We start from the raw sequence: 26,444 nt of genomic DNA, 5'->3' as shown, positions 1-26,444 counted from the left end.
CACGGTACCCCACTATCTCTGTAGGCTGGAGTCTCCTACGGATGGTCCAAGCCCCAATTTTGGTAAGCAGAAGTGACTCCAGGCCTGGAACCTGAGATACTTGGGAGTCCTGGGTGGAGGCAAAGCCCGGAGTTCTGGCCCCAACTGACAGTAAAGCTCTTTCCTTTGGGGGTATAAGGGTACAGTTCAGAGGCATGACCACTGACAGCACCTGCCTGCAGGCTGATGGTTCTTAACCTTCCCCTGAGCCCCAGATCAGGAAGTCTTTTCCTCATGCTTTGCATCCCAGTCCACTGCAGAATCTGTGGCTGAGCCCCAGAGCAAAACTGGCCCCTCCAAGAGAGCCCGGAGCTTTGTTAGGGAAATTGGGGGGTAGAGGAGACCACAATGAAGCCTACTGTCTCCTGTCTCCTCTTGCAGTAAACAAAAGGCTCCCAGTCTCTGGGGAGCCCTAACCCATGCCTGTCTCCTGCCCAGCCCCCAATGTCCAGCACACAGGGAGGAGTCGGGGCCACTGGAGACAGGAGGTTTTATTGATGCTGATGGGGGTAGGAGCCTGGGTGGAGGGGCTGAGTCAGTCAGCAATGCATAAGGCCTGGGCACATGGGGGTAAGTTAGGGAACATTCATCTTCTCAGGATTTTGTGGCTCCATTGGGGAAGGGAGAGAGTATCTTGAGGGGGGAGCAATTTGAAGAGCAGCAAGGGAGAGGTTAAGGATGGCTGAGAGCTCCTAACCTGAGAGAAGGCACCACAATAGATAGGCAGCAACATCTGTGTGAAAAGCTGCAGGGGACAGGGCACTGAGTTGGCTTCTTGGGGAGGGGTCCAACCTTGGCCTGGGTGAGCTCTCAAGAATACCTGGTGTTCCCAAGCAGACTGGGGCAGGACCCGAAGCCCCTTTCCCTGTGGGCCTCCTTAAGGAGAAACAGGCATTCAGGGAGCCCCCTGGCAAGGGGTGCCAGAATTAGTCCTCAAGGCACAGCTGGGGGCAGACAAGGCGCCAAGGCACAACTGGTGGGGGGGCAGGGGCAGCCTGCAAGCTAAGTGCCAGGGTCACAAGAGGACGCAGGACCGCCCACGCTTGATCGGTGTGGGGTTGAGCACAGCCCGGACAGCCTCAGCAAACACTTCCTTGACGCCGTCCTGCTGCAGGGCTGAGCACTCGAGGTAGCGCACAGCATGGATCTGCTTGGCCAGTGCCTGGCCCTGCTGCGGTGTGATGGGTGCTTGGCCCTGCTCCTTGAGGCGCCGCAGGGTGTCAGGCTGGGCTCTCAGGTCCTTCTTGGTGCCCACCAGGAGAATGGGCACATCTGGGCAGTGGTGGCACACCTCTGGATGCCACTTGTGCCGCACATTCTCATAGGAGGGTGGACTGGCAATGGAGAAACAGATGACAAAGACGTTGGTCTGAGGGTAGGAGAGTGTGCGGAGGCGGTCGTACTCCTCCTGGCCCGCTGTGTCCCACAGGTTCAGGTTCACTGTGCGCCCATCAACTGCACTCTGGGCGCTGTAATTGTCGAACACTGTGGGGATGTATTCCTTGGGGAAGGCGTTAGTAGTGTAGCAGATGAGCAGGCATGTCTTGCCTACAGCCCCATCGCCCACCACCACACACTTGATGCTTTGCATCGTGAGTGCAGCTGCTGCAGCGGAGGCACTGCCTCCTTCCCTTTCTGGGACCCTCTGGATGTAATGACCTAGGAACAGAGGAGAGGGACACTTGTGGTTAGGGAGGCCTCTACCCACTGGGAAGAAAGAACGTGGGCATATAGAGAGGAATGCCACTTCTCTTAACCTGACACTATCTTGCAATACCATCAAGACAGACCTTAGAGAGACACATACACAATGGAAGAAATCAAGCAAAGATGCTTGGGTGTACGGAGGCTGGCACTGTAATGTGTAAATATGCAAAGCACATAAATTCTGGTACCAGACCAAAAAACGTCAAATCCAGTTCTGCTATTTCCTAGCTGTGTGGCCCTGGACAAATTACTTCTTTAGTGATTAGTGGGCCTCAGTTTTCTTATGTGTAAAGTGGGAATAAAATAATACCTACCTTAGTAACCCTCATTGGGTTACTAAGAGGAGTATATAAGGCAGGGGTGTCCAACCTGTGGTCCACGGGCTGCGTGTGGCCCAACACAAAATCATAAAATTACTTAAAACCTTTTTTTTGCTCATCAATCTTCATTAGTGTTTGTGTATTTAATGTGTGGCCCAGAGGCACCAAGAGGTTGGACACCCATGAATAAGGTAACACATTAAAGCATTTATAACAGTGACTATTCATAATAAACATTCAATTGGTATTAGCTACTTTTATTTTTCCTCCAGGCAGTATAGACACAAAAGGACAGTGTACAAGTGTAGGGATCTACCCACAGATCCTCTGCCAGATATGGACCCCTTCCACCCTGCAGACTGGAGAGGAGTTCTGGCGCAGGGCACTGTCCCAGGTCACTCTGAGATGCAGCCATGAGTGGAGCCTCTCCCAACTCAGGGCCAGCCCAGCCTACTGCACAGTTTAGCTGCAAACCCAACATCTTGGCTACTGAGTACAACCCAAAAGGTACAATAAGAAACCTGCTAAGTAATGAGCACAATTCTCTAGACAGCTTCCCTGTTGAAATCCAGGGTGCCCTGGGGATGGGAAAGGAGGGAGAACCCACCCCACTAGTTTTTTGTTAGCACAGTAAATCCTACTTGGCCACAAATACATAGGCTGGAAATTCAGTGCAGGGGAATATGGGAGATTAATGAGGCAAAGGGTTTGGCTCCCAGACAGCATTTTCTCTTAAGACCATTGGTGGGGCAGATCAAGCTCAGCCAAGAGGGATGAATAGAAGAGTAAAACAAAAACTTGATTTTCCCCCTTAGTCTTTGGTGCCTTTTTTGAGAGCATGGCACATGCATGTGAAGAATTTCAAGGGCTTCCAGACTCTAGGATAGAGAATACAGTGCCATTAAAGCTCTATCACTGAGAACACAGGCTGGAGTCACACTGGCCAGGTATTCTAATCACAGTTCCACCAACTAGTCATGTATGATCTTGGGCAACACATTAAGTTTCCCAGCCTCAATTTTCTCATCTGTAAAACGGGGGAAATCTTGCCTATTGTGTTAGAATCGTTCAGAGTATGAAATGAACTAATGGGTAGATTATTAGTGGAAGGGGGTGCAGGGGGAGTCCCAGCTCCGAACATCATTACCCTTGTCCCCTTTGCAGTTCACAGGGCCTCAGGGTGAGGAACTGCTCCTCTGAGTTCTGGAACAGAAGAGAACTTCCGGAAACCCTGTGATTATTTATACTGCTGTGGCAAAGGTTCTCCTCTCATTGGCTACTTCCTCTTGGCCATGAGGGACTTTTGCTGGCCACTATATGCCTTCCTTTCCCTGACACTCTCTCACAGCCAGGTCTCTGCCACCTGGGAGAGGACAGCCTGTTTCAGACACACCCAGATATCCAAGTACCCTTGCTCTACTCAAGCGCTGTCACCACTGGCCCATTTTCTTCATTTTGCTTCACAGTATATATATCGCAAGACTGCACCCTGGTCTGAAAACCCCTTAATTCTCAGCCTGGAATTCCAAACACTGGTCCAAAAGCCTCAAAAATCAAACTGGGGATGGGGAGATTCCCCCACTGAGAAACAAAAAGGAACTCTGGTGGTGTGGGACCTGCAGAGGATCCAGGGCTTGGTCCCGGCTTCCTCTGGGAGGGAAATGGTTTCATTCTATGAGGTTGCCTTTGGTTCAAGTAAAAGTATTTTCATCTCTTTTGTGGGAATAAGTGTGTTCAACCTCAGGAGAGAAGATAGCAACTCAGGAAATAAATCTGGGACAGAAATAAGGACTCTGTAGGACAGTGGAGAGAACCTCAGACTGGAAGTCAAGAGACCTAAGTTCTAACCCCAGCTCTGCTCTGCTGCTGACTCACTACAACCAAGCATGATGCACTTACCCTCCCTGGACCTCAGTTTTCCAGTCCATGAAATGGAGAGAAGGGCACTAGGTAGATGAAATTAGACATGAAGAGCCCTGGGAGCAAGGGATAGGATGATGGGGGTGAGAAAGACCTCTGGGAGCACAGGGTGGGGTCGGAGTGGGGATGAATCAGTCAGCAAATGTATAAGGCCTGCTGGGCACATGGGAGCAAGTCGGAACACACTCGTCTTGTAGCATTCTATGGCTCCTTCCTTAGGGAAAGGAGAGAACATGATGGGGGGGTTGGTGCTGTTACTCGTATTCCCTGAATTACTTGGGAGACCCTAGCATTTTGAGAGAACTCCTAGGCCTGTAAATCTTCAGTTTCACACAGAGCAGAAGCATGGGCGTGGTGTATGTCTGAGAACTCTTCTTCCACTGGCCCGGGACTGGGCTGGCCCAGGCAGGAAGGCAAGGAGGGAACTCTGAACAGCAATCACAAGGCCCAAGAGACTGGAAGTGCAGTGGCTCCAGGCTGCTCTCTGGGGAGGTGGTTATCAACCAGCAATCAGTAAATCAGCCTTCAGAGGGGTGGGGAGGGAGAGGGCAGCTTCCGGGCTGGCGAGGGAACGGGACTGACAGCAGAAAAGGATCCTGAGTGAGGCAGTGTCCATAAACAGGCAGAGCAGAGGCAGTGTGGTACAGGGCAAAGAGAAGTGGATCCCTGAATGTGGCCTCTTGGGTTCACCAGCTGACTTGCCCCCTTGACAAAAGCTCTCACAAGGCACAATCCTCTATAGATCACATGATATTGTTATTTGATCCTTATAACAATCTATTGGTACTATTCACATTTATCAGTGAGGAAATAAACTCAAGAGTTAAAGTAACCTAATACCACACAGGTAGTTAGCTTGGGAGTCAGGACACAAACTCCAGTTTTGCCATCCAAGGTCCTGTGTTTTCCTCAATGCATCATACAGCCTCCATGTTACCCCTTACTACTACTAACTTTGTGACCTTAAACAAGCAAGTCACCTCCTTTCCTGGAGCCTCAGTTTCTTCATCTATACAATAGGAAATGACAGTATTTGCATTCTCTGCCTTAAAGGGCAGCCGCAAGGATGCTGAGCATGGGAATGAACTGGACTGGACCATGCTCAGAGCAGGTGACAGGAGCAAAGCCTTTCATCCCAAGAGGCAGGAAGCACTGAGTATGCAGGCGTCTGAGCAGTGGCGTCTGAGACACCTGTCTGAGCAGGTGTCTTCCCACATGGGAAGAAGGAACAGTCAGTGCTGCAGGAGGCCAAATGGGAGTGGACTGCTCGAGGTTAGGGGTCAACTGTGACTTATTCACTAGATGACTTTTTTAAAAAACAACTTTTATTTAGTAAGTGAACTAATGGTTGCAGATCTGTATAAGTATTGGCCAAATTACAATGGCCTGCTCTGACTATCAGTTCCCAACTTAATTTAGATCTTGCCTATTCTCAGCTTGGCAGAGTTCTTCATACTCTGGTAGAGGTTTTGGAGTCAGCTAGAGCTAGGTTTAAATCCTAGTTCTGCTGCTTACTCATATGAGCTAAGCACTAAAACCAACCTCGTAATGTGTTGTAAGGATTAAGTGCATTAATGTACAATATATGTATACAATGTAGGTACTTTGCAGATGTGAGTCCCGGCTCCCTGCTCCAGAGAGGTTTTCACTGTCCTCTATAAACAAGCCAGGATGATTGTTGCCTCTGGTCTTTTACTCTTGTTCTTCCATCTGCTGCCATTCCCTCTTGCCTCTCAAATCTTCCTGACATTTCAAGCCCTAGGTTAAGCCTCAGAGCCCCATGAGGCTAATGACTTCTCCTTTCTTTGAACTTCCACAGCATGACCACCCCTTTTAACCCTCCTTTGGCTCCGTGTGATTCTCCTTCCCCAGTAGTCATAGATAAGTCTCCTAGTTTGTGGTCAATACTGGAACTTGAGCTTCCCTCAGCTCTCCTACAGAAAAGCTGAGTACAGGGTTTGCGTACACAGGAGTGTGCAGCCACTGCCTTCTGATCTACTTGCTTCTGCCCCATTATTGAGATCTGGACAGTTGCCTCAAAAAGGCAGAACTGAACTACATACTCCCACAGCCAACACTGCAATGCTGAATCTTTTTGGACAGCAACGACAGCCAAAAGCTTTGACGGGGATAGGCAAAAATCTCTCTTCCCAGTCCCAGCTTGACCTGGCTCCAGTAGGGAGAACCACCTAAGGGACCCATGGGGGCCTAACTCTGAGTGTGGTCCCTGGAGCAGTTTGTGCCCAGAAAGACTTGGTCTTGGGGTGTGGCCCAGGCAGGCCTAGAAGTGGGGAGGGAAAGGAAGCAGAGGATTGCCTGATTGCCTGATCTTTGTGGCCGTTACAGTAGGGGAAGTGTCCCAATTGGGAGTGGGGGAGGGGAGTTATGGGCCCTAAGAGATGGGGGAGTGTGGAGGCAACTTACTAGAGCCTTTTTAACCTGCCTCCCTGATGTGGGGCTCCCCCTCTACAGCCCTCTCTGAAACTCATTCTAACGTTCTAATCCATCTCTGGGGCTTCTGATCCTGAGCTCCGGCCATACTACCCTGATCCTCTACAAGCTGTCTCCACATTCTCTTCCCTGAATCACAAGCAGTTTTTCTACAAAACAGCAAGCACTGTTCCCTGTTCCTGCAGGAATCCAGCATTCTTCCCCTCTTCCATCCTCCAACCCCCACTGGGCAGCTCAGAAGGCTCCAAGCGCTTCAAAAGACTCCACCCCTTGGTCCTCCAGAGACAAGTACCATTGCCATCTTCTCCAGGAAAGTTCTGATAAATCACCCAAGTCACAAGTGACTTATCCCATTCAAGGTCTGTTTCTCTCACAGGCACATTGTATCATCCACATGGAGGCTGTTCTGAATCTTATCTAGACTGGGAGGACCTAGAGGGCAAGGTCCTTGGGAATCTGTTTCCCTAGGCTGAACACAGTAAATAACTGAACTCATTTGCTCTTCATGTCTTTGAACATGGGAGTTTCTCTTCCTGGAATTCTGCTCAACCCCTCCTGATCCTCCCAGCCCTTCAGTTCTCCATCTTCTTCAGGATGGCATAAGCAACAACCCTTCCTCTCCTACCTTCCCCAGCTCTTGTACTGAATTAACTAGATGCCTCATGAGGAGGAAAATCTGTCCTTCTGCTTATTTCCAGAAGCACAGCAGAGTTCTGAGCAAAATCTGCAGACTGACAAATATTTCCTCTTCCATCAATTCAAACTTTGATTCTGGGAAAAAGGAAGAGCCTCTATGCCCCAGAGACACTAGACATGGGCAATCAACTTCCTCCTCCCGTTGAGGAGCACAATTTAGGGTAAGGAACACACACAGATTGCCCAATTTTCCACTGGAATGGTGAGAGGGGTGAAGCAGGCACAGCTTAGCCCAGAGGTGATAAGGAAGATGGGTAGGAAAAGGGGTCCCAATAAGGCTAAGGATTGGCGATATCAGAAGACCCGTGGTCAAGGATGAGGCATGGTCAGGGTCAGTGTTGGAAATGGCTTCAGAAACTCTGTGAGTCTGATTATTTGTTTTCAAGGATGGAGAGGTGATATGGAGAGGTTCGAGGAGCTGTAGCTGGCTGCAGCTGGGCCGGGGAAAGGAAGCTGGGGGAAGACATGAGATCATTATAGGCCTGGGACCATGCCAAGGGTTGACTTTCTCTCTTTCTTCCCCTTCTCCTCATCAGCAGGGACAGAACCCAACAGAGCCTACTTCCCAGCCTTAAAAAAAAACCCCACACTAGAGAACCCTCCACCTCTGGCCATTCTTCACCCTTCAGCCCTGCAGAGGTTCCTGTACTGCAGCAGGTAGGGTAAGAGCCTGCCAGAGTTGACTCTACCCATTAAGGGCTGGAAAGAAGGAGGAAATAAGACAATTGTGGCTGGGAAAGCTGTCGGAGGATGGGAGCCTTTCACTAAGTCCCAGTTCCCTTCTTTCCCCACCATCCCCAGCACCTGGGTTGCTCTGCAAACACTGAGCCTCAGAGCCAGGACAGCTAGAGGCCTGGGGAGCTAAGGAGGCTGCCTCCTCCCCCACTCTAGCAGCACAGACAAGGCTGAACACTTGCTTCCTCCTCCCTTCCCCCTAGCAGCTCAGCAGTCCCGGGCCCCATGAAAGGCCTGGGCCTGTAAAGGGGCACTTCCTTTGCTTTTGCTCATTTCACATAGAGGCTTGTACAGAAGCACCATCCTCCCAACCCAGCCTCCCCCACCTGAAAATACCCAGAGAGACCCAGGGCTACACTGTCCCTTCAGCCCCGCCCCAAGCCTGAGGGGGTTTCCACAAGGGAAAAAAACATCAGGGAGGAAACTCCGGCATCTATTTTCCACCATCAGTGGGGCAGAGCTAGAGCAGGGCACAGGGTACTCCATCTCGCTGTCCCCTGGCAAAATCCCCCACACTCTTTGCCCTCTTCTCATCTCTCAACCTGTAATAATGCTTGCACTTTGGGGAAAAGGGCCACAGTTCCTGTCCCTGGACAGATACTTACAGGACCACTCAGGCCTGTCAGATCAAGGCTGCTGGCATGACACAGGAGGGCCCAGAGTGGAGGCCACCACAAAAAGGGGCCTCTTGGTTGAAGGAGAGTCAGAGTTATCAGTATCCTCTATGCTCTGCGGAGGTATTAACAGGCAACTTGTGCATGTTGAAGCTGAGTCACGAGAGACAAAGCTGACCAGAGCTATGCAGAGTGGGGAGCAAATCCAGGACAAGGACCTGGGTTCCCTAACCTCTTGCCTGAAATCTTTACTCTGGCCTGCGAGTGAGCCCACCATCTCTGACCTCATTCAGGATGATCTTACCGTGGTTTATCCCTGAAGGAAATGGGCCAAGGCGGTCAGGTTGACACCTGAGCCCTTTTTGCTTCTAAGTTCTCAGGCTCTCGTGCCTGGTTCTTACTGGGGCATCTGTGATTTAGAATTGACATTACTGGCCCTGCCCTAGCTGAGAAACTCCTCCTTCAGCCTCTAGCTCCTGGGGAGATGCCCTCCCCCCATGACATGAAGACAAAAGAGGAAGGTGGACTCTGGACAGGAAAACTAATCTATTTTGGGGAGGTGGCCCAGGCTTGGTCTTTGGTTTCCCTCTTCATAGACCCTTATAAGCCTCACCACTAGTGGGTGTACACTGTGTAAGGAGGAGGATCTTTAGTCTGGGTCCGGGCCCTCATCTTCTTCCGGACTGCCTATTTACCCCCATACTAACATCTTCCCAACTGTCTCGCTACAGCTACAACTTCGTATCTTCCTGTTCGTGACTCCCTAAAAGCTTACATCAGCCACCTCATTTGCCCTCACATCTTGCCAAAACAACCCTCCAGATATTAGATTCCCAATCAGGATTTGTGACAATCTCACATCAGTCACTTTTTTCATTTCAGGTCCTTGACCTTATTTCTTTAGCCAAGACCTCAACAGGCAGCCCCCTAGGTTGTAGGCACCTGCCCACCTCCCATGATATTTTCCCATTTGGACCCCTCCCACCCTGGTCATATTTTTGTCAGCAATGGCTTTCTTGCAATTAGCTCAAACCATCGGTGAAACCTGGTCTTGCCTGGGAGAACCCGTCTCATCCATCCTATCTTCACCTTCAGAGACCTGTGGGTTGCTCAGTTATGTAGAATCCTAAAATAAGTACCGGGTTGGCAGGCTGGGAGTCAGCACTCCTGAGTGCTTTTTTACTGAGCTGTGATGCTGGAAAAGTCTTGCGTGTACGTACATCCTTACCTGAGAAGGGATTTTTCTCCTGAAACCAAACCCCCCTATACATAGCAGAAATGAGAGTAGGAGACTGGTGGGTAGAAGGGACAATTCATGGGAGAGGGACAACTGTGAGAATGGAAGAAAACAGAATGGGAACAACCCTTAAATGTAGCAGTGCGTGGGAATCCCAAAAGAGTAGCACTTGCTCCCCTCCACTTCTTTTTTTCTAGTGGAGAGAAATGAATAGAATAAACTGAAGGAGGCAGAGAGAAGCAAGATCTTATGGCATGCATCCCAAAGGCTTGAGGAAAAGAGCCTTAGAATGGGGACAAGAAGAGGTTACAAAACCAGTTGGAAATAAAGTCAGACTCGGGAGAAATTCCTGAAAGACAGGGAGTGGGGTCCTATCTAGGGTGAAGGGAAATACTAAGGATGCTTGAAGGCAGAGAAGAGGGGTCAGACTGCAGAGGGCTTCCCGTCACCAAGACCCTGATGCAGCCCAGGGCACGTGGGTGCCCAGCCTGAGCAGGACCCGGAAGACAGCAGGGAAGAAAGGGCAGATACCTTTGCCTCACATCGCTCTTCTTTTCCTGAACTGGCACTAAAACATTAAGACTGAAGTAAGACCAGCAATATTTAGTCTTCCCTCCAGAATTCTGACTTTGCCCCCTCCCTTCTGCCACACACAGCTAACCTGGTCTCATTCTCCCTATCACCATTGTTGGAACCAATAAGTATTGGAGTTAGGGACCTTTGGGATGTCCCTCGGCTTCCAGGCTTGGCCTCATGATCAAGCACTGAAGGAAGGGTCTGGGTGATTTTGATTTCCCACGGCTGCTCTCACCAGTTTTATTCCTGTCACTCCACCCTGACTGCTACAGACTCCTTCCTCCTGCCTAACCACAACTTCACCCACTGCAGTTCCCTTCATTCTGTTGGTGTCCCCTGCTCTGGGCCCTCTCAAGGCTGAGGGCAGTTATTTTGTCTCCAAGAGATAAAAATGTAGACACACAGACACTTTCGTGCATATAGATACATAGAAAGGTTTTCCAGCCCTTTAATCATCTCTATCACTAGGAGGTTGCAACCTGCCTCTCCCAGCTGGGGAGGTTGAAAAGGTTCTCAAACTCACTCAAGATCCAACCCCAAAGCTGGAGATAAGTGGCTGAAAGAAAAAGAGACAGAGAGAGGGACTGAGAAGAATGAGGGGGGACAGAAGAAGCGAAAGTGTGGATTTGTCTCCAGGAGCCAGAAGCTGGCCAAGGAAGGAAGAGGGGTTGGCTGCAGGGGGTACAGATGGACAGAAAGGCAGGATTAAGTGAGAGGTCTTGGCATGACTGGGTGTTTGGGTGGGGGAAGAAACTGAAGATGGGAGAAGAGGGTAATGGAGGGTTTGTGGGAGTATGAAGAAGTAATGGAGGAAGATGGGGTGAGAATGTGCAGGATTCAGGGACTAACAATGAGGGGTAGGTGTGGGTGGGAGAAGACTAGGAGATGGCTCTCAATCATTTCCCAAGACCAGAGCCCCTGCTTCTTCCCAGAAACCCTATTATTCTCTCCATCTTCTGAAAATAGTGCTGCTTTCAGTGATGCCATCTTGTCAGGGACTATCAAGACCTCTGAATTGGAGTCCTTCCACCTCTAGTCACAGGACAAAGATCAGGCCCTTTCTCCTCCTCAAGTTTACTCACAAGAGCAAGGCCAGGCACCGGAGGGCCAGGCACTGGTCAGCCAGGTACAGCAGATGTTTGTTTACTAAATACCTGTTGATTGCTTTCAGAGATGGAGAAGCTTGGCCACAGGTGGGGGAAAAAAACATACAGAGAGAAAGACTGCCGTCTGCGGGGCTCTCCCCACCCTCTCCCTAAACGCAGAGGACCCTTGGCTGCAGCCTGAGAGCTGGGTCTGGGTTGGCGGCGATCCTCCAGGCAGGGAGATCTTTCTCTGCAGTGTAAGGCTTCAGAGGCCAGACACCGCCCCCCTCTCAACCTCACAAATGTCAGTCACAACTGCCCGAGCTGTGGGAGCGCCAGCTCCAGCTGGGGGGCACCCTCCCCTCACACACTTTGCAACACCCCTCAACTTCTGAGGGCACCCCACCTCTGAGCCCCACATCCCAGCTCTAAGCTTTTCCACTTCAGAGACCTTTCTCGCGGAGCGGCGGACTTCAGGGGTCCCTCGCGGCTCCTGGGAGGTTGTACAGCCCCCTACAGTAAAGAAACCCACCCTCCCGAAGCCGCCGTCGGCTCGCAGTCCCGAGTTCCCGCCCCGCCCGGCCGGCCGCGCCCGCCCAGCTTGCAGCGATCCCAGAACCTCCCGCCCGCCCGCCCGCGGCCTCCCGCAAGCAAACTTCCTGGGCCGGCGCCCGTGCCCAGTCCCGGGCCAGCAGGGCTCCCCAAACCCGGACCCCCAGCCTGCGGGCCAGTGCCGGGTCTCACCTGGTGCCCTCCCCGCTGCGGGGGAGCTGGGGGCGGCGGCAGCGGCGGCTGGCTGGTCGGTCGAGAAGGAAGTGAGAGCGAGAGGCCGGAGGAAGTGGGGGGCGGGGGGCCGGGCGGCCGGGGCGGGGCGCGGGGGCGGGCCGGGGCGGGGCGCCGCTGCACCAGGAAGTCCGCAGGCCCGTCCCGCCCATCCTCAGTCTCTCCTCACTGGCCTCGTCCCTGGCTGGGTTGTGGGCTTCCCCATCCCCAGCCCTCCGCCTCTGAGTCCTGTAAGGTCCCAGTCTCCTCCCTGCCACCCTACCCCGGTAGAGACCCCAGGCTAGGCTCTAGGCTTTTGTCCCCCTCCCTGGTTCTCACCCCCACGATCCCCGCGGGAAGATGCTGAGAACAGGATCCTGTAGGCCTGCTGCCTTCAGTTAAGCCTAAGGAACGAGCGTTGGCCAAGGATCGGACCACAATGGGTCAAATTGGGGCAGTCCCCACCCCTGCCCCGAGGGAGTGCGGAGTGGTAGTGATTCAGCAGTGGGAAGGCCCCAGACCCCTGGGGAGCGTGCGGAGCCTGGGGGAGGGCGAAGAAGGGGAGCTGGCGTCAGCACCCGGGGGAAAGACAAGATCAGCAGAAGCGCAGGCGGAGCCGCGGGCCCCCAAAACAGGATGTTGTGTCGTCGTTCCGCACCCGGCCGCTCCGCGCGCTTCGGCTTTGGGCTGGGGCGGGGCTGGACCGAGGACGTGAGGCTCCCGTGGCCCTATCTTCTCCCCGGGGCGCGCAACTGCAGGGGGCTGAAGGGCCGCACCCAGGCCGGAGAGCTTGCCGGGGCCTTGAGGATGGGCTTGTGGGCGGACTCGTGGACGCCCTCTGGTGCTTCTGCTCCTAGGCGTTGCACGTGGAGCTTTGACTTGAGAATGGACAGCTTTGGTTCAACAGAAAGTTTCTGAGCGCCTACCACGTGCGGAGCTCCTTGCTAGGTGCTGCGCTGGAAAACAGAGGCGCTTAAGACAGGCTCACAGTCTCCAAGAGGCTTTCCAGATAAAGAGGAAGAACAACTTCGAGAATAAATAGCTTAACCTTTCTGAGCCTCAATTCTGGCTGTGAAATAACCTCTTCTTCATCCTGCAGTTGTGAAGATAACATGGGAATGGATGTAAAGCCTTTTGTGAATGCCTAGCCAACACTTGACAAATGCCTTAAAAAAAATCATGCTAGTATAACAAGGAGTTCCCCAAATACAATGTGCCACATCTTTGGGTCTTTGCGCATTCTATTCCCTCTGCCTTACTTCTTTCCTGTCTTGACTTCGAGGGAACATAGACTCAGTCTTTCACAATTTGGCCCTAAGGGACTACTACCTGCCTGACTGCCATCCTTAACACTTCCCACAATGCATGCACATACACACTACCTCTTCCATGTACTTGATAGTCTCTTCTAGTACTGTACACTGGAAATATAATGTGAGCCAGAGTGTAAGTTAAAATTTTCTTAATTTTTATTAATTTTTTGTTGTTGTGTACAATTGTCTCCATTTTCCTGCCACCACTTCCACCCCCCACACACCCCCACTTCCCAACCTTCAGTCTTTATCTCCTTCGGCTTTGTCCATGGGGCCTTATACATTCCTTGATTCCCCCTTCCCTTGATTCCCCCGTTATCCTTCTCCCCTCTCCCCTCTGGTTACTGTTAGTTTGTCCTTTATTTCAATGTCTCTGATTATATTTTGCTCGCTTGTTTTTGTTGATTAGGTTCACCTCTAGGTGAGATCACATGGTATTTGTCTTTTACCACCTGGCTTCCTTCACTTAGCATAATGCTTTCCAGTTCCATCCATGCTGTTGTGAATGGTAGGAGCTCCTTCTTTCTTTCTGCTGTGTAGTATTCCATTGTGTAAATGTACCACAGTTTTTTTATCCACTCATTTACTGATGGGCACCTAGGAAAAATAAAAAATAATAAAATAATAAGAATTTCTAGTAATGACAGTTTTAAAAATGTAAAAGAAACAGATTAAATTTAATAATATATTTAACTAGCTCAACTTATCCAAAATATTATTATTCAACATGTAATCAATATAAAATTATTGATTATAAAAAATAGTATATTTTACACTTTTTTGTATAAGCCTTTGAAATCTGTTGTGTTTTACACTTATAGTACGTGTGAATTTTGGCTAGAAACATTTCAAGTGCTCAGTGCTACATGTAGCTAGTGGGTATGATATGCATGGAGAAGTTAGAGCTGCTATCAGATTCAGGCTGGTAAATGATTGAGTAGGTGAATTCATTCTCCATGTGGCTTCTGGGGAAGCTTTCCCTGGCCCCCAAAGAGTTTGACTCTCTCTTCCTCCCCAGAGCGCCTGGGACAAACTCCTCTGTGGAAGAATGGAGAGCTGGAAACACAAGGGATAAGTCTGATTCCCCTCCATACCCTACTGGGAATACATGGCTGGTGTTTGGTATTTGATGATGAAGAAAGGACTGTGAGCTTTTATAAAAGAGCTCAGTGGAGGACCACATAAAAATGGCTTCTATGAAGCCATTAAAAATTGTGTTCCAGAACAAAGATTCTTGAGTTGTGTTTCTAGAGTTCCCTTCCCAGGACTTCAGGGTGGAAAATAGTAGGGCTCTGGTCTCCCTTCCCTTCAACCAGAGTTGGTTGGCTTTTATCTGATTTATGAGTACATATCAGTATTCTGTGTAAAGAGCTCATTAACAAAAAGTTTTCTGTAAAAGATACTTGAAAATCAATTATAGAAGCATAGTGGCAAAAGCAGGGTGCCTATTAGGTGAGAAAGATGAAAAGGCTGGATTGGCAGCATGAGGTCAGACTGCATTTCCCAAGCACGTGATCCTGGGCATGGCTAGCCCTGGTTTAGCTTGGTAGGTGGGAGAACTTGACTTGGCCTTGAAAATTTCATGATCTGGTGGGATATGGAGTGCTACATATAAAGCTACTGAAGGACAAATAAAGAGCCCTGGGTGGGGCTTCAGAAGACCTGAAGTCTGGTCTTCTCTCAGCCAGATTAACTAGTGAAACTTTAGGTTAGCCTTCACTCTTCTCTGAGAAACAAGGGGTTGAACCAATTAATAGCTTTGAGCTTTTGTAATGGGGTGCAGAGTGAGGGTCCCCTGAAAGTTACTATAAACCTGGATTAGGGGAAGGGAGGAGTGGATGACATAGGTTAAGTTACTTTACATAACAATGGCAAGTTAATAGCTGTGCTGCCACCCCAGGCAAAAGCTATATGTGATCTTAAGAGTGTATAGTGACTCATGACACAGCCAGGGGAGGCAGATGCCCCTGAGTCATGAGGAACCCTTGCCCTGACTAAAGATGGCATCCAAAAGAAGGTAAAGGATATTGGGGAACTGATAAAAGTAGCACATCATAGGAGGGGCCAGGTATGAGGTCACACAGGAAGTTCCAGTCTGAACATTTAAAATAAGAGTGGGCTGAAAGAGAAGGCGATCCTCCATGAGGTCTGAAAGAAAGGAGGAAGAAGCCATGCAGGAGGAAAGGGTATAAGGAGAGAGCTGATGGAGCTGTATGGGCACCTGCCTAACTGAGCATGGATTCATGGGAGATGCTTGGAGCTGAACTGAACTGTGACCAGGAATGCTGAGCCATAGACTTCTGCTTCTCTAGAAGATGTATGGAGAAGCCACTCTCTTGGGACGTGTGTCCCCTGGACTCCACCATGATCCATTGTAACACACCACATGTTTCCCTGAACCACTCACTGCATGGAGTCTGAGAACAACCTACTCCAGATCCTGAAGGAGAGAGCTGCTATGAGGGGACAGTGACTCTGAAATCCACAAGAGCGCCTTCCAGAGGGGATGGAAGGTGCAGCCGACCTAAGAACAGATAAGGATACGGGGAACTTCTGGGCATGGTTCAAGTTTATAGCATTTTGGGGAGCAAGGAAAGTGCTGGGTTTCATGGGAAAACAGTGTTCTGAGTAGGAGTGCTCTCAGCACTGTCTCCCTCCCCTGCCCCAAAGTTGGAATCCTATAAATAAAAACCTGTTTCCTTCAACACTAATTATTGGGTCATGTATCAAGGTGCCACATGGCCAAGCCCTGGTTTGCTGGGTTATACTCTTTCTATGATACACTCTTCAGAATAATAATTAAGTAATTAAGGTTTATGCCTGTGGCATATTGCTCATAGTTCTTTCGTACTATAATATTTAGAGCATCCTGCTTTGTGCTCTAGTCAATTCTATCTGTATCTACTCTCTGTCTTCCTTACTGACTGTAAGTCCTTTGAGGTTGTGTCTGATTCATCTCTGTGTCCACCCATTGGTCATGGCACAGGCAGGCCTGTACACACATTTGCCTTTAGTATATGTCTGGAATTAAATTGCTTTCATAAAGCACTAATATGTATAAAACCATCAGAGGCCAGGTGACTTGGAGCCACTTTGATGGCATAGATATCAGGAGAACCAACAAGGCTAGAGGAGAGGGAGATGGGTAAATAAGTGAGGCTGTTTGAAAAGGCTTCCTGGGAAGGGAGGAGATGCAGCTGAAGAGGGTAGGAAGAGGGCACAACACCAGAAGGGCTGTTTATTCCTCCTGCCTCTCGCTCACTCTGAATAAATGAATTCTTGGTCGGTGGCATCGGTTTGTGCTCACAAGCAGCTGAGAGACAATGACACCAAGTTGGGACATCTAGAAGCGAGACAACATATGAAAGCACTTGGTAGGGATAGAATAGAGAGATCACAGGTTCTGTGACCCAAACAGTCCAGGCTTCAGCTTACATTGTGGCCTCGGGCAAGTCTTATGACCTCTCTGCTTCATCCTTGAACACACAGTTATTGCAAACCTTTTCTGGGTCTGCAATATTGGTATAACGTCACACCAATGATGCAGTGGTAAAAACATAGACAAGTCACTATCCTAATATAAGGAGGAAGAAAGATAGATCCTTTTTTCCTAATAAAAATTAATATTTACTGAGAAGCATTCATAATGTCAACAAAACAGCTGCAACTTTTAAATTTTCAGTTACAAAGTGGTATTCAGTTAACAGAACAATTATTTTATATAAGCTACATCAGAGACTACTGAAGACAAAAAACCTACCATCCCCATATATAACTAATTTGTGCTGTGCATCAACAAGAACCTACTTTAAATTTCCATGTCAATTTATAGCCCCCATACTGTACCAAGCAAAGTTAGTGGCTATTGAAAATACCACCAGGACAGGGCTATCTAAAGACACATCTGATAGTATGTTAAGTATACCAAAAAAGACACAGCTGCCCTGGCCAGGTGACTCAGTTGGTTGGAGTATTATCCCATACACCGAAAGGGTGAGGGCTCGATCCCGGTCAGGGCACGTATTGTTCCTAAGTTGCAGGTTTGGTGCCTGGTCGGAACATGTACAGGAGGCAACTGATCAATGTTCCTCACATCAATGTTGCTTTCTCTTCCTCTCTAAAATTAAAAATAAATAAATAAATAAATAAAAATAATTATATATATATCTCCTTACCATGACTAGTGTTGCTTAGTGGTATGGGTATTGTCCCCCATACTGAAAGGTTGCCAGTTCAATTCCCAGTCAGGGCACATGCCTGGGTTGTGGGCCAGATCCCTGGTTGAGGGCATGTGAGAAGCAACCAATCGATATTTCTCTCCTTCTCTTTCTCCCTCCCTTCACCTCTCTCTAAAAATAAATACATAAAATATTAAAAATATCCTCAGATAAGGATTAAAAATAAAGAAACTGTACAGTTTAAAAATAATTCTTACACATTCTTATGTTTCCATTTTTCTTTATTTAAAAAAAAATTTTATTTAATTTTAGAGAGAGGGGAAGGAAAGGAGAAAGAGAGGGAGAGAAACATCAATGTGTGTTTGCCTCTCAAGTGCCCCCTACTGGGGACCTGGCCTGCAACCCAGGAATGTGCCCTGACTGGGAATCAAACTGGTGACCCTTTGGTTTGCAGGCTGGTGCTCAGTTCACTGAATGACACTAGCCAGGGCTCAATTTTTTTCTTTTAAAGGAGTAAATTGTGTACAGGGGTCAGGGGGATGATTAATGCTTTACAGACAAGAAAAAAACTGCTAGAACCAACTTATTCATCACCATCATCTTCATCTTCCCCCTCCTCTTCATCTTCCTTGTCTTTCTTCTTTTTCTTGCTTTTGTCAGCTGTGACAACTCCCTCACCCCCCTCCCTTTTTTTTTCTTTGTTTCCCCACATCAGGCTTTACTTTAGCTCGGTATTCAGCAGTCTCTTTTCCATACTTCTCCAGCTTAGCAGCCTTTTTTTTTTTCCTAGGCTTCCTGTCACCTGCAGCAGTGTTATTTCACATCTCTCCCAGCGTCTTTGCCATATTGCCAATAGATAGGCCAGAATACTCTCCTTTAATTTTGGGGCGATGCTCAGAACAAAACAAGAAAAAAAGGCCAAAGGAATCCTCTTGGGATCATTGGGATACTTGGTTCTTTTTTGTTTCCCCTTCAGGAATGATATAAGTTTTCGTTTATCTTTTATAATGAGCCTTGTCCACAAGCCTTTGCCATGTCTTCAAATTTTCCTTTCTCTTTAGTAGACGTGTTCTTCCACCTCTCTAAGCACTTCTTAGGAACTTCTAAGAAGTTGACTGAAGCATCTGGATGCTTTTTCTTGTGCTTCTCCCGACAAGTTTGCACAGAGAATGCATATGATGACATTTTGTCTCTTGGCTTCTTAGGATCTCCTTTGCCCGTGTTTCATTATTTTTCCTCAGTGAGCACAGAATTGCTTGTACCCATTGCCTTGTACTTGCCCCAGCGCTGTCTCTGTGGGGCTCAGTGTAGTGCAGTGGCTGTGGGAGCAGGAGCCTGATGCCAGGGAGTTAGATCTTAAACAGGAATCATACAAAAGTATAAGAGCATATAACAGAGCCATTTAGCTTCATTTTAAAATGGGAATGACAACACTGTGTGCTTTGTGGGATTGTGAGGATTAAATACAAGCATAGTACAAACATCTAGCAGATTGCCCAGTGTACAACAAATGAACATTAGCTAATTTCTCCATATGCCCATGGTGTTCTCAGGTTCTTTCCCCTGAGCAATTTGCCCCTTTTTCTCAAGGTCAAAATGATAAAGATGACTTGGTTCCCATAAAAGAACAGGGTGGAGAAAGAGGAGGAGAAGGGCCTGAACTGATCACAACCTTGCCCTGGTAGCTTCTGAAAGGGTCTTCCCAGCCTAGTCCTCACTGAATTCTAGTTCCTATAGATCACCAGTGGTCCTTAAGAGTCTTCTGCTCAGTCCCAGTCCCAGCCTCTTCGGGATAACTCTTAAGTCATAGTCCTTCTTTGTCTCTGATCTGGCTCTAGGGACTCAGCTTTCTTGGGACTCCTCTGTATTCTCTGCTCTTCCCTTTCTCAGTCTGCCCGAGGAGTGGAAGTAGGAGTCTCTCCTTCATTATTACTTCTAAAGACAGCCTGTGTCTCATTTTGTGGCATGGAAAGGTGATGGGCAAGATAGGAGATGGCAGAGAGAAGGAACAGGGGAAGTGACAAATGAAACAAGGTTCTAGAGTAGCACCTTCTGATCCATTGTTCCTGATTCCTTCTGAGGAACTAACTGGATAGGGGGAGGAGTGACCAAGGGCATGCCTTATCGCCCAGGAGGATCCCTTCTTGCAAGCAGGGAGAACGATAGTTTTCCTATTTGTCTCTGGGACACCTTTGCATCTTTGAGATTCTCCAAACTAGGTACTACCCAGGTCACCTGGCATAACCTCCTCTGGGAAATTCCTTCTTCTTCAGCCCTGGTGTGTTGAGGAGCAACTCAATTTGCAGTTACACAGTAGAGCCAAGCTGTGAATCTAGGCAGTCTAATTCTAGAACTCTTTACTCTCACCCCATCTGTGTGCCTGTGCACAGCCTTTCTGACGCTTTAGCCAGTTACTCGCTTCTCTTCTGTGCTCCCTCACCTGCCCCTGTACTAATTCCTTTCAAGACATTATCAACAAGTACTAGTTGCTCTCTCTCTCTCTCTCTCTCTCTCTCTCTACCTATATATACATATATAGGGACCTATATATCTATATCTATCTATATCTATCTATCTATCTAGTCTGCCCAGAAGGTATCCAGCTATGTACTATGACAAATAAAGACATTTATTGAAGAATGTACAAGAAACATTGTACATAGGACAATGACACCTCAGTCCCCTTCCAAGTAGACACTTTGGGACCTCACACAGTTTTTCTGATTGCCATCAGTTGCCCCATCATATTTTGCTGAATCTCATTGATGGTCTGAAATCTCTTCCCTTTCAAAAGTGATTTTAGTTTTGGAAAAAGCCAGAAGTCCCAGGGTGCCAAATCTGGGTGTTGGGGAGCTGAGCGACCTGGGTGATTTGTTTTGCAAAAAAAGCTCTGCAAGAGACATGATGCATGAGTAGGCATATTGTTGTGATGAAGCTGCCAATCTCCAGTTGCCCAGAGTTGTGGCCTTCTGAATCATCTAAATAGTTTCCACAGAAGAATGTTCAAGCTTAAAGCACAATTTGATGCAGATTCGTTGCTCTACTTGCTCAATCACTTTTGACTGCGATGGCCACACAGTACACATGCCCACTCAACAGTGTCTACTGCTCCCACTGACTAGTACAGTGAAGTTGTCATTGTTCACACATGCACATTCCAGTCCACTCTCCCTGGCTGCCAGGTTATAGTGATGTGGCACAAATCATTCTCATTATATTAATAATAGCTGGACTTCTTCTGGACAGACTTCCTTATGAGCATAGACAGATAGAGCTCCTAAAAATTGAGCTCTTTGAGGGTAGGAATCAGTTGTTATGAACAGGTGCTCAGTAGAGGTTAAGCGAGTGAATGGACATTGGCAGTGAGATTGTAGAACTGATTCTGAAAGGGCAGATTCTCTTTGTGGAACTAGCCTGGGAAGAGCTGTTAGAAGCCAAGATCTCTTTCCTTGTTCTCTATTCAGCCGTGCTCTGAGTTTGTCAGTGATAGTTGTATTGCCATGTTTGGACACCAGGGAGCTCTACCGACAACAGCCCAGATTCAAGGACTCCTAACATTTTCTGAGCCAGAGATTTCAGACTGTTACACTTCTGCTGAAGATTCTCTCACTTTCCAAATGAAAGCTATTGGTATCCAGAAACCCCGTGGTGTGAGGAAGGACAGCTAGGTTGCTCTACACATCATTCACTCATTCACTTTTATTAAGTTCCAGGTATGTATCAGATAAAGTCATAGCTTGGGAGAATATAAAGATAAATAAAATGCAGTCCTTGATGAGCTCAGGGTCTAATGGGGAGAACAGATACTTATTAGATAATCATAATCCAGTTATATAAGTACTCTAAGATATAGACAGGGAAAGTACCAAAGGAAGGAGGAGTGACTTTTGGGCTGGGTCTTTTTTAAACTAACCATAGCTTTGGGATCATGCTAGGCTGACATCATTGGTCAAGGCATGAACACTTTTATTTCACTTGAGCTGAAACTTGAAGGATGAAGAGGAAGTCCCCAAAGAGAAAGAGAGCTTGATGTGGTTGCCACTTCATCTCTTCAGCCTCAGTTTCCTCATCTGTGAAATGAGTATAGCTTTTGTCTTATTTAGCAGAGTTCCTGTAAGGAAGAAGATGAGATAATAGATATAAAGTTCTTGAAAATTATGAAATAGTGACATGAGAACCACTTATCCAATTTGATTTAACCAACATCAGCAGAATATCTACTAGGAGCAAGTCTCAAAGAGTGATTTAAGGGAGATACACCTGGCACATGATAAAGGCTTGGTGTATAGGTTTTAGAAAGACAGAGAGATGAAAAATAAAAAGCTCTCTTCTTGCAGAGGCTATACTTTCATGAGGATCCATCGTAGAGACTATTGGGATGAGTCACAACTTCTGATCCAGGAAGATCCAGGAAGGCTCAGGATGGTCCTTTCTTATAGAATATTAAGCTGAATTAGAGCAATAATTGGGTACCTACTCATCCTATAGTTGGGAAGACTGGGATCTAGAGGGGAAATGGCTTTCCTGTTGTCACATCATGATTTTTGAGTCAGAGAGAAGAACAGAATGTTTTTTTTTCTGTCCATACCATGGCTTTGGCCATAAGACACTATTTATTTTTATGTTATTAATAAAATAAAAACAAATATTTTGTATTAATAAAATAAATAATATTTTAACACAATATATATTTGTACTTAATTGTGGTAAAATACCTATAGCTTTAAAATTTACCATCTTAACCATTTTAAGCACAGAACTCAATCATGCTAGGTACACTTACATTGTTTTGCAACCTATATCCAGAACTCTCTTCATCTTACAGAATTGAAACTATATCTATTAAACAATTCCCTGTGCTCTCCTCCCCTCAGCTCCTGACAACCACTCTCCTATTTTCTGTCTCTGTGAATTTTACTACTCTCGGTACTTTGTATAAGTAGGATCATATAGTATTTGTCTTTTGGACTGGCTTATTTCATTTAGCATTGTGTCCTCAAGATTCATGTGGGAGAGAAACACTTATGGGTCACTTGCCTTTTATCCCAAATGGGGACAGAACCCACAGCCTAGGTATGTGCTCTGATGGGGAAATCAAACACTCTACCTTTTGGCTTATAGGATGACATTCTGACAAACAGCCACACAAGCCAAGGCCTCCTTTTTTAAAAACAACTTTATTTATTTATTTTTGGAGAGGGGGAAAGGAGGGAGAAAGAGGCTGAGAGAAACATAGATCTGTCGCTTCTCCTGTGCTCCCAACTGAGGACTTGGCCCGCAGCCCAGGCATGTGCCCTGACCAGGAATCAAACCAGTGACCTTTCAGTTCACAGGCCAGTGCTCAGTCCACTGAGCCACACCTGCCAGGGTGGGTCTCCTTCTTTTTTATGTCTGAAAAATATTCCATTGTATGTGTATACCATATTTTAAAAATCCATTCATCTGTCCATGGACACTTGGGTTGCTTCCACCTCTTGGCTATTGTGCATAGTTCATAGCTACTCTGAACATGAGTGTACAAATATTTCTATGAGACCCTGCTTTCAGTTTTGGGGGGTTATATGTCTAGAAGTAGAATAACTGGATCATATGGTAATTCTATTTTTAGTTCATAGATGCCATTTTAGCCTCACAGGAAATGCAACAGTCTATAAAAGATTCATGGTCTCGGTGTGAAATGGTAACAGAGCTTTGCTTTCTGCCTCTCTTTGTACCAAATTGGTTATGTGCCCTTACCCCCAAAGAAATCACGTGGTAGCTAAGAGAAATAATGCAGTTGAGTTTAAAGGAAGTTGCATTAAACACGCTTTACTTTCCTTCATCCTTGTGTGTTTTATTATTTTTTAAGATTTTATTTATTTATCTTTAGAGGGGAAGGGAAGGAGAGAAGGAGAGAAATATCAATGTATGGTTGCCTCTTATGAATCCCCTGCTGGGAACTGGCCTGCAACCCAGGCATGTGCCCTGACTGGGAATTGAACCGTGATCCTTTGGTTCACAGGCCTGCGCTCAATCCACTGAGCTACACCAGCCAGGGCTTGTGTGTTCTTTTAAACTAAGGAGGAAACAGGCAGATGAGCTGGCATACACAGATATGTCAAGCTAGCCACCTGGGTGTTTAAGCTGCAGATGTGTGTTGTTGGCCTATAGGTTTTATACTTTTAAAAATTAGTTGCTAATACTAACAAGAGGTATGTTATACAAAATTCCAGTTTCTCTTAAAGGTGATCCAGCAATACTGAGTCTACTTCCTTGCCTGCTGTCTTCCATGTGCCATGCTCCCCACCACTCCCTATTATTCTCACCTACTTCTCTCATTTGTATTACTGACTGCTTTTCCATTTGAATTTAAGACCCTGGCTTAGAGCATAGGTCTACTAGAACCTAGGTCAGGAGCTCATCTTCTGTTCTGGCCCGTTTCCTAATATAGACATGTTATCTAATAAATATTTGAATGGTCCTATGAATTAACGCATATTAATTTACTATGTGCAGAGCCTATGAATGGATCCTTTTCCCAGAAATGAGTAAGGCATAGCTCTTGACTTAGAAAACTTACAATCCCATGGGGTTGGGGAGCAGACATGTGTATGGTCCAGTTCTGGACTGGGGGGGTTGGTCAGAGTTTAGAGTTTCTGAAAAGGGGATCTTGAACTCTGCTTAAAGAATGAGGACCTAGCCAGGTTGCTCAGTTGGTTAGAGCAGGGGTGTCAAACTCATTTTCACTGGGGGCCATATCAGTCTCACAGTTGCCTTTAAAGGGCCAAAATAATTTTAGGACTGTACAAGTGTAAACTACTCCTTAACTGTTACGAATTGAAATGACATTTGGCCCTTTAAAGGCAGCTTTGAGGTGTGGCCCCGGTTGAAAATGAGTCTGACATCCCTGGTTAGAGCATCCTCCTGATACACCAAGGTTGTGGGTTAAATCCCAGGTCTGGGCACACACATACAAGAATTAATCAATGAATGCATAAATAAGTGGAACAACAATTTAATGTTTCTTTCTCAAATTAGTCGTGTAAAAAAAGTATGAAAGGCCAGCTATAGGAGGAGCTGGGAGTTGGGGGTAGTGTTTCAGGCAGAAGCAACAGCAGATACAGAACTTCTGGCCAAGATGGAGGTGTAGGTGGAAACACTGTGCCTCCTTTCATAACGAAGTTTAAAGACAACAAAGTTTTAGTAACAAAAATACAACCAGAACAGACAGAAAATTGAATATACGGAAGTCCGACAATAACGAACTATTCAGCCAGACAGGTAAGAAGGGTGGAGCCAGCAGCAGAGCGGGGTTGGGCAGGAAAGATCCGCCAGACCAACACAGGCACACAGGCAGCTGTGGGTGGATCCCAAGTGTGGGGTAGCAACTGGCTGACCCAGGGAGGGCGCAAGGCGGGCAGGCTGACCGTGGTCACACATTTGCGCGCAGATAAAGCAGCAAAGGAGCGAGCAGTGAGACAGACTGCGCAGACCCTAGCGGCAGAAGCTGCGGAGGGCACAGCTATTGACTCTCTTTGACCCCACCCCTACATACGTCATCACAACCCAGCGACTGAGTTACCCTGACCTGATGAACATCTAAGGCTCTGCCCCTCATACAGAACAGGCTCAAACAGACCAAAACATTATGGCTCAAGAAGAACTCAAAGCCCCAGAGCCAATAACTCTAAGTGACCAAGAAATAGCCAATCTATCAGATGCACAGTTCAAAACACTGGTGATCAGGATGCTCACAGAACTGGTTGATTTTAGTCACGAATTAGAGGAACAAATGAAGGCTAAACTAATTGAAATGAAGGGAAATGCACAGGAAACCAACAGTGATGGAAAGGAAACTGGGACTCAGATCAAGGGAGTAGACCAGAAGGAGGAAAAAAATGACCAAACAGAAAAGGGTGAAGAAACAAGAATTTAAAATAATGAGGAGAGGCTTAGGAACCTTCAGGACATCTTTAAATGTTCCAACATCTGAATTATAGGGGTACCAGAAGGGGAAGAGGAATGACCACAAGTGGAACACTTATTTGAACAAATAATAAAGGAGAACTTCCCCAATCTGGCAAAGGCAGTAGACTTCCAGGAAATCCAGGAAGCTCAGAGTCCCAAAGAAGTTAGACCCAAGAAGGAACACACCAAGGCACATCATAATTACACTAGCCAAGATTAAAATGAAGGAGAGAATCCTAGAAGCAGCAAGAGATAAGGGGACAGTCACTTACAAAGGAGTTCCCATCAGACTGTCAGCAGATTTCTCAAGAGACCTTACAGGGAATAAGGAGCTGGAAAGAAGTATTCCAAGTCATGAAATCCAAAGACCTACATCCAAGATTGCTCTATCCAGCAAAGCTTTCATTTGGAAGCTTTCATTTAGAATGGAAGGGCAGATAAAGTGCTTCTCAGATAAGGTCAAATTCAAGGAGAGGTCATCATCACCAAGCCCTTATTATATGAAATGTTAAAGGGACTTACCTAAGAAAAAGAAGATAAAAAAAGATGAACAGTGAAAGGACAGCAAACTCACAGTTATTAACAACCACACCTAAAACAAAAGCAAACTAAGAGGACAGCTAGTTCAGGAGCAGAACCATAGAAATGGAGATCACATGGAGGGTTAGCAAGAGGGGAGTGGGAGGAGGAGAAGGGGGGAGAAGGTACAGAGAATAAGTAGCATAGATGGTAGGGAGAAAATAGATAGGGGGAGGGCAAGAATAGTATGGGAAATATAGAATCTAAAGAACTTGAGACATGTTGACATAAACTAAAGGGGGGGAATGGTGGGGGAGGGGGTGTGCAGGGTAGAGGGGAATGAAG

The 26,444-nt window shown here is 47.2% G+C and overlaps 1 protein-coding gene and 1 pseudogene across 1 annotated transcript; both read right to left on the bottom strand.

The window, feature by feature from the left end:
• Positions 1-512: 512 nt before the first annotated feature.
• Positions 513-12,232, bottom strand: RHOG (ras homolog family member G). The gene is made up of 2 exons (XM_037135658.2): positions 12,125-12,232; positions 513-1,698 (listed from the first exon to the last, which is right to left on the bottom strand). The coding sequence occupies exon 2, from the start codon at positions 1,628-1,630 to the stop codon at positions 1,055-1,057; it is 576 nt and encodes a 191-aa protein (XP_036991553.1). The 5' UTR covers positions 1,631-1,698; positions 12,125-12,232; the 3' UTR covers positions 513-1,054.
• Positions 12,233-18,216: 5,984 nt separating this feature from the next.
• LOC119042115 (high mobility group protein B1-like) lies at positions 18,217-18,857 on the bottom strand (annotated as a pseudogene).
• Between the last annotated feature and the right edge of the window lie 7,587 nt (positions 18,858-26,444).

This window comes from Artibeus jamaicensis, unplaced genomic scaffold (assembly GCF_021234435.1).
Source record: "Artibeus jamaicensis isolate MK-2021 breed Jamaican fruit bat unplaced genomic scaffold, CSHL_Jam_final contig_64, whole genome shotgun sequence".
NCBI lineage: Eukaryota > Metazoa > Chordata > Mammalia > Chiroptera > Phyllostomidae > Artibeus > Artibeus jamaicensis.
The sequence above is the reverse complement of the archived record's forward strand: the minus strand, read 5'-3'. Positions and strand labels throughout refer to the sequence as shown.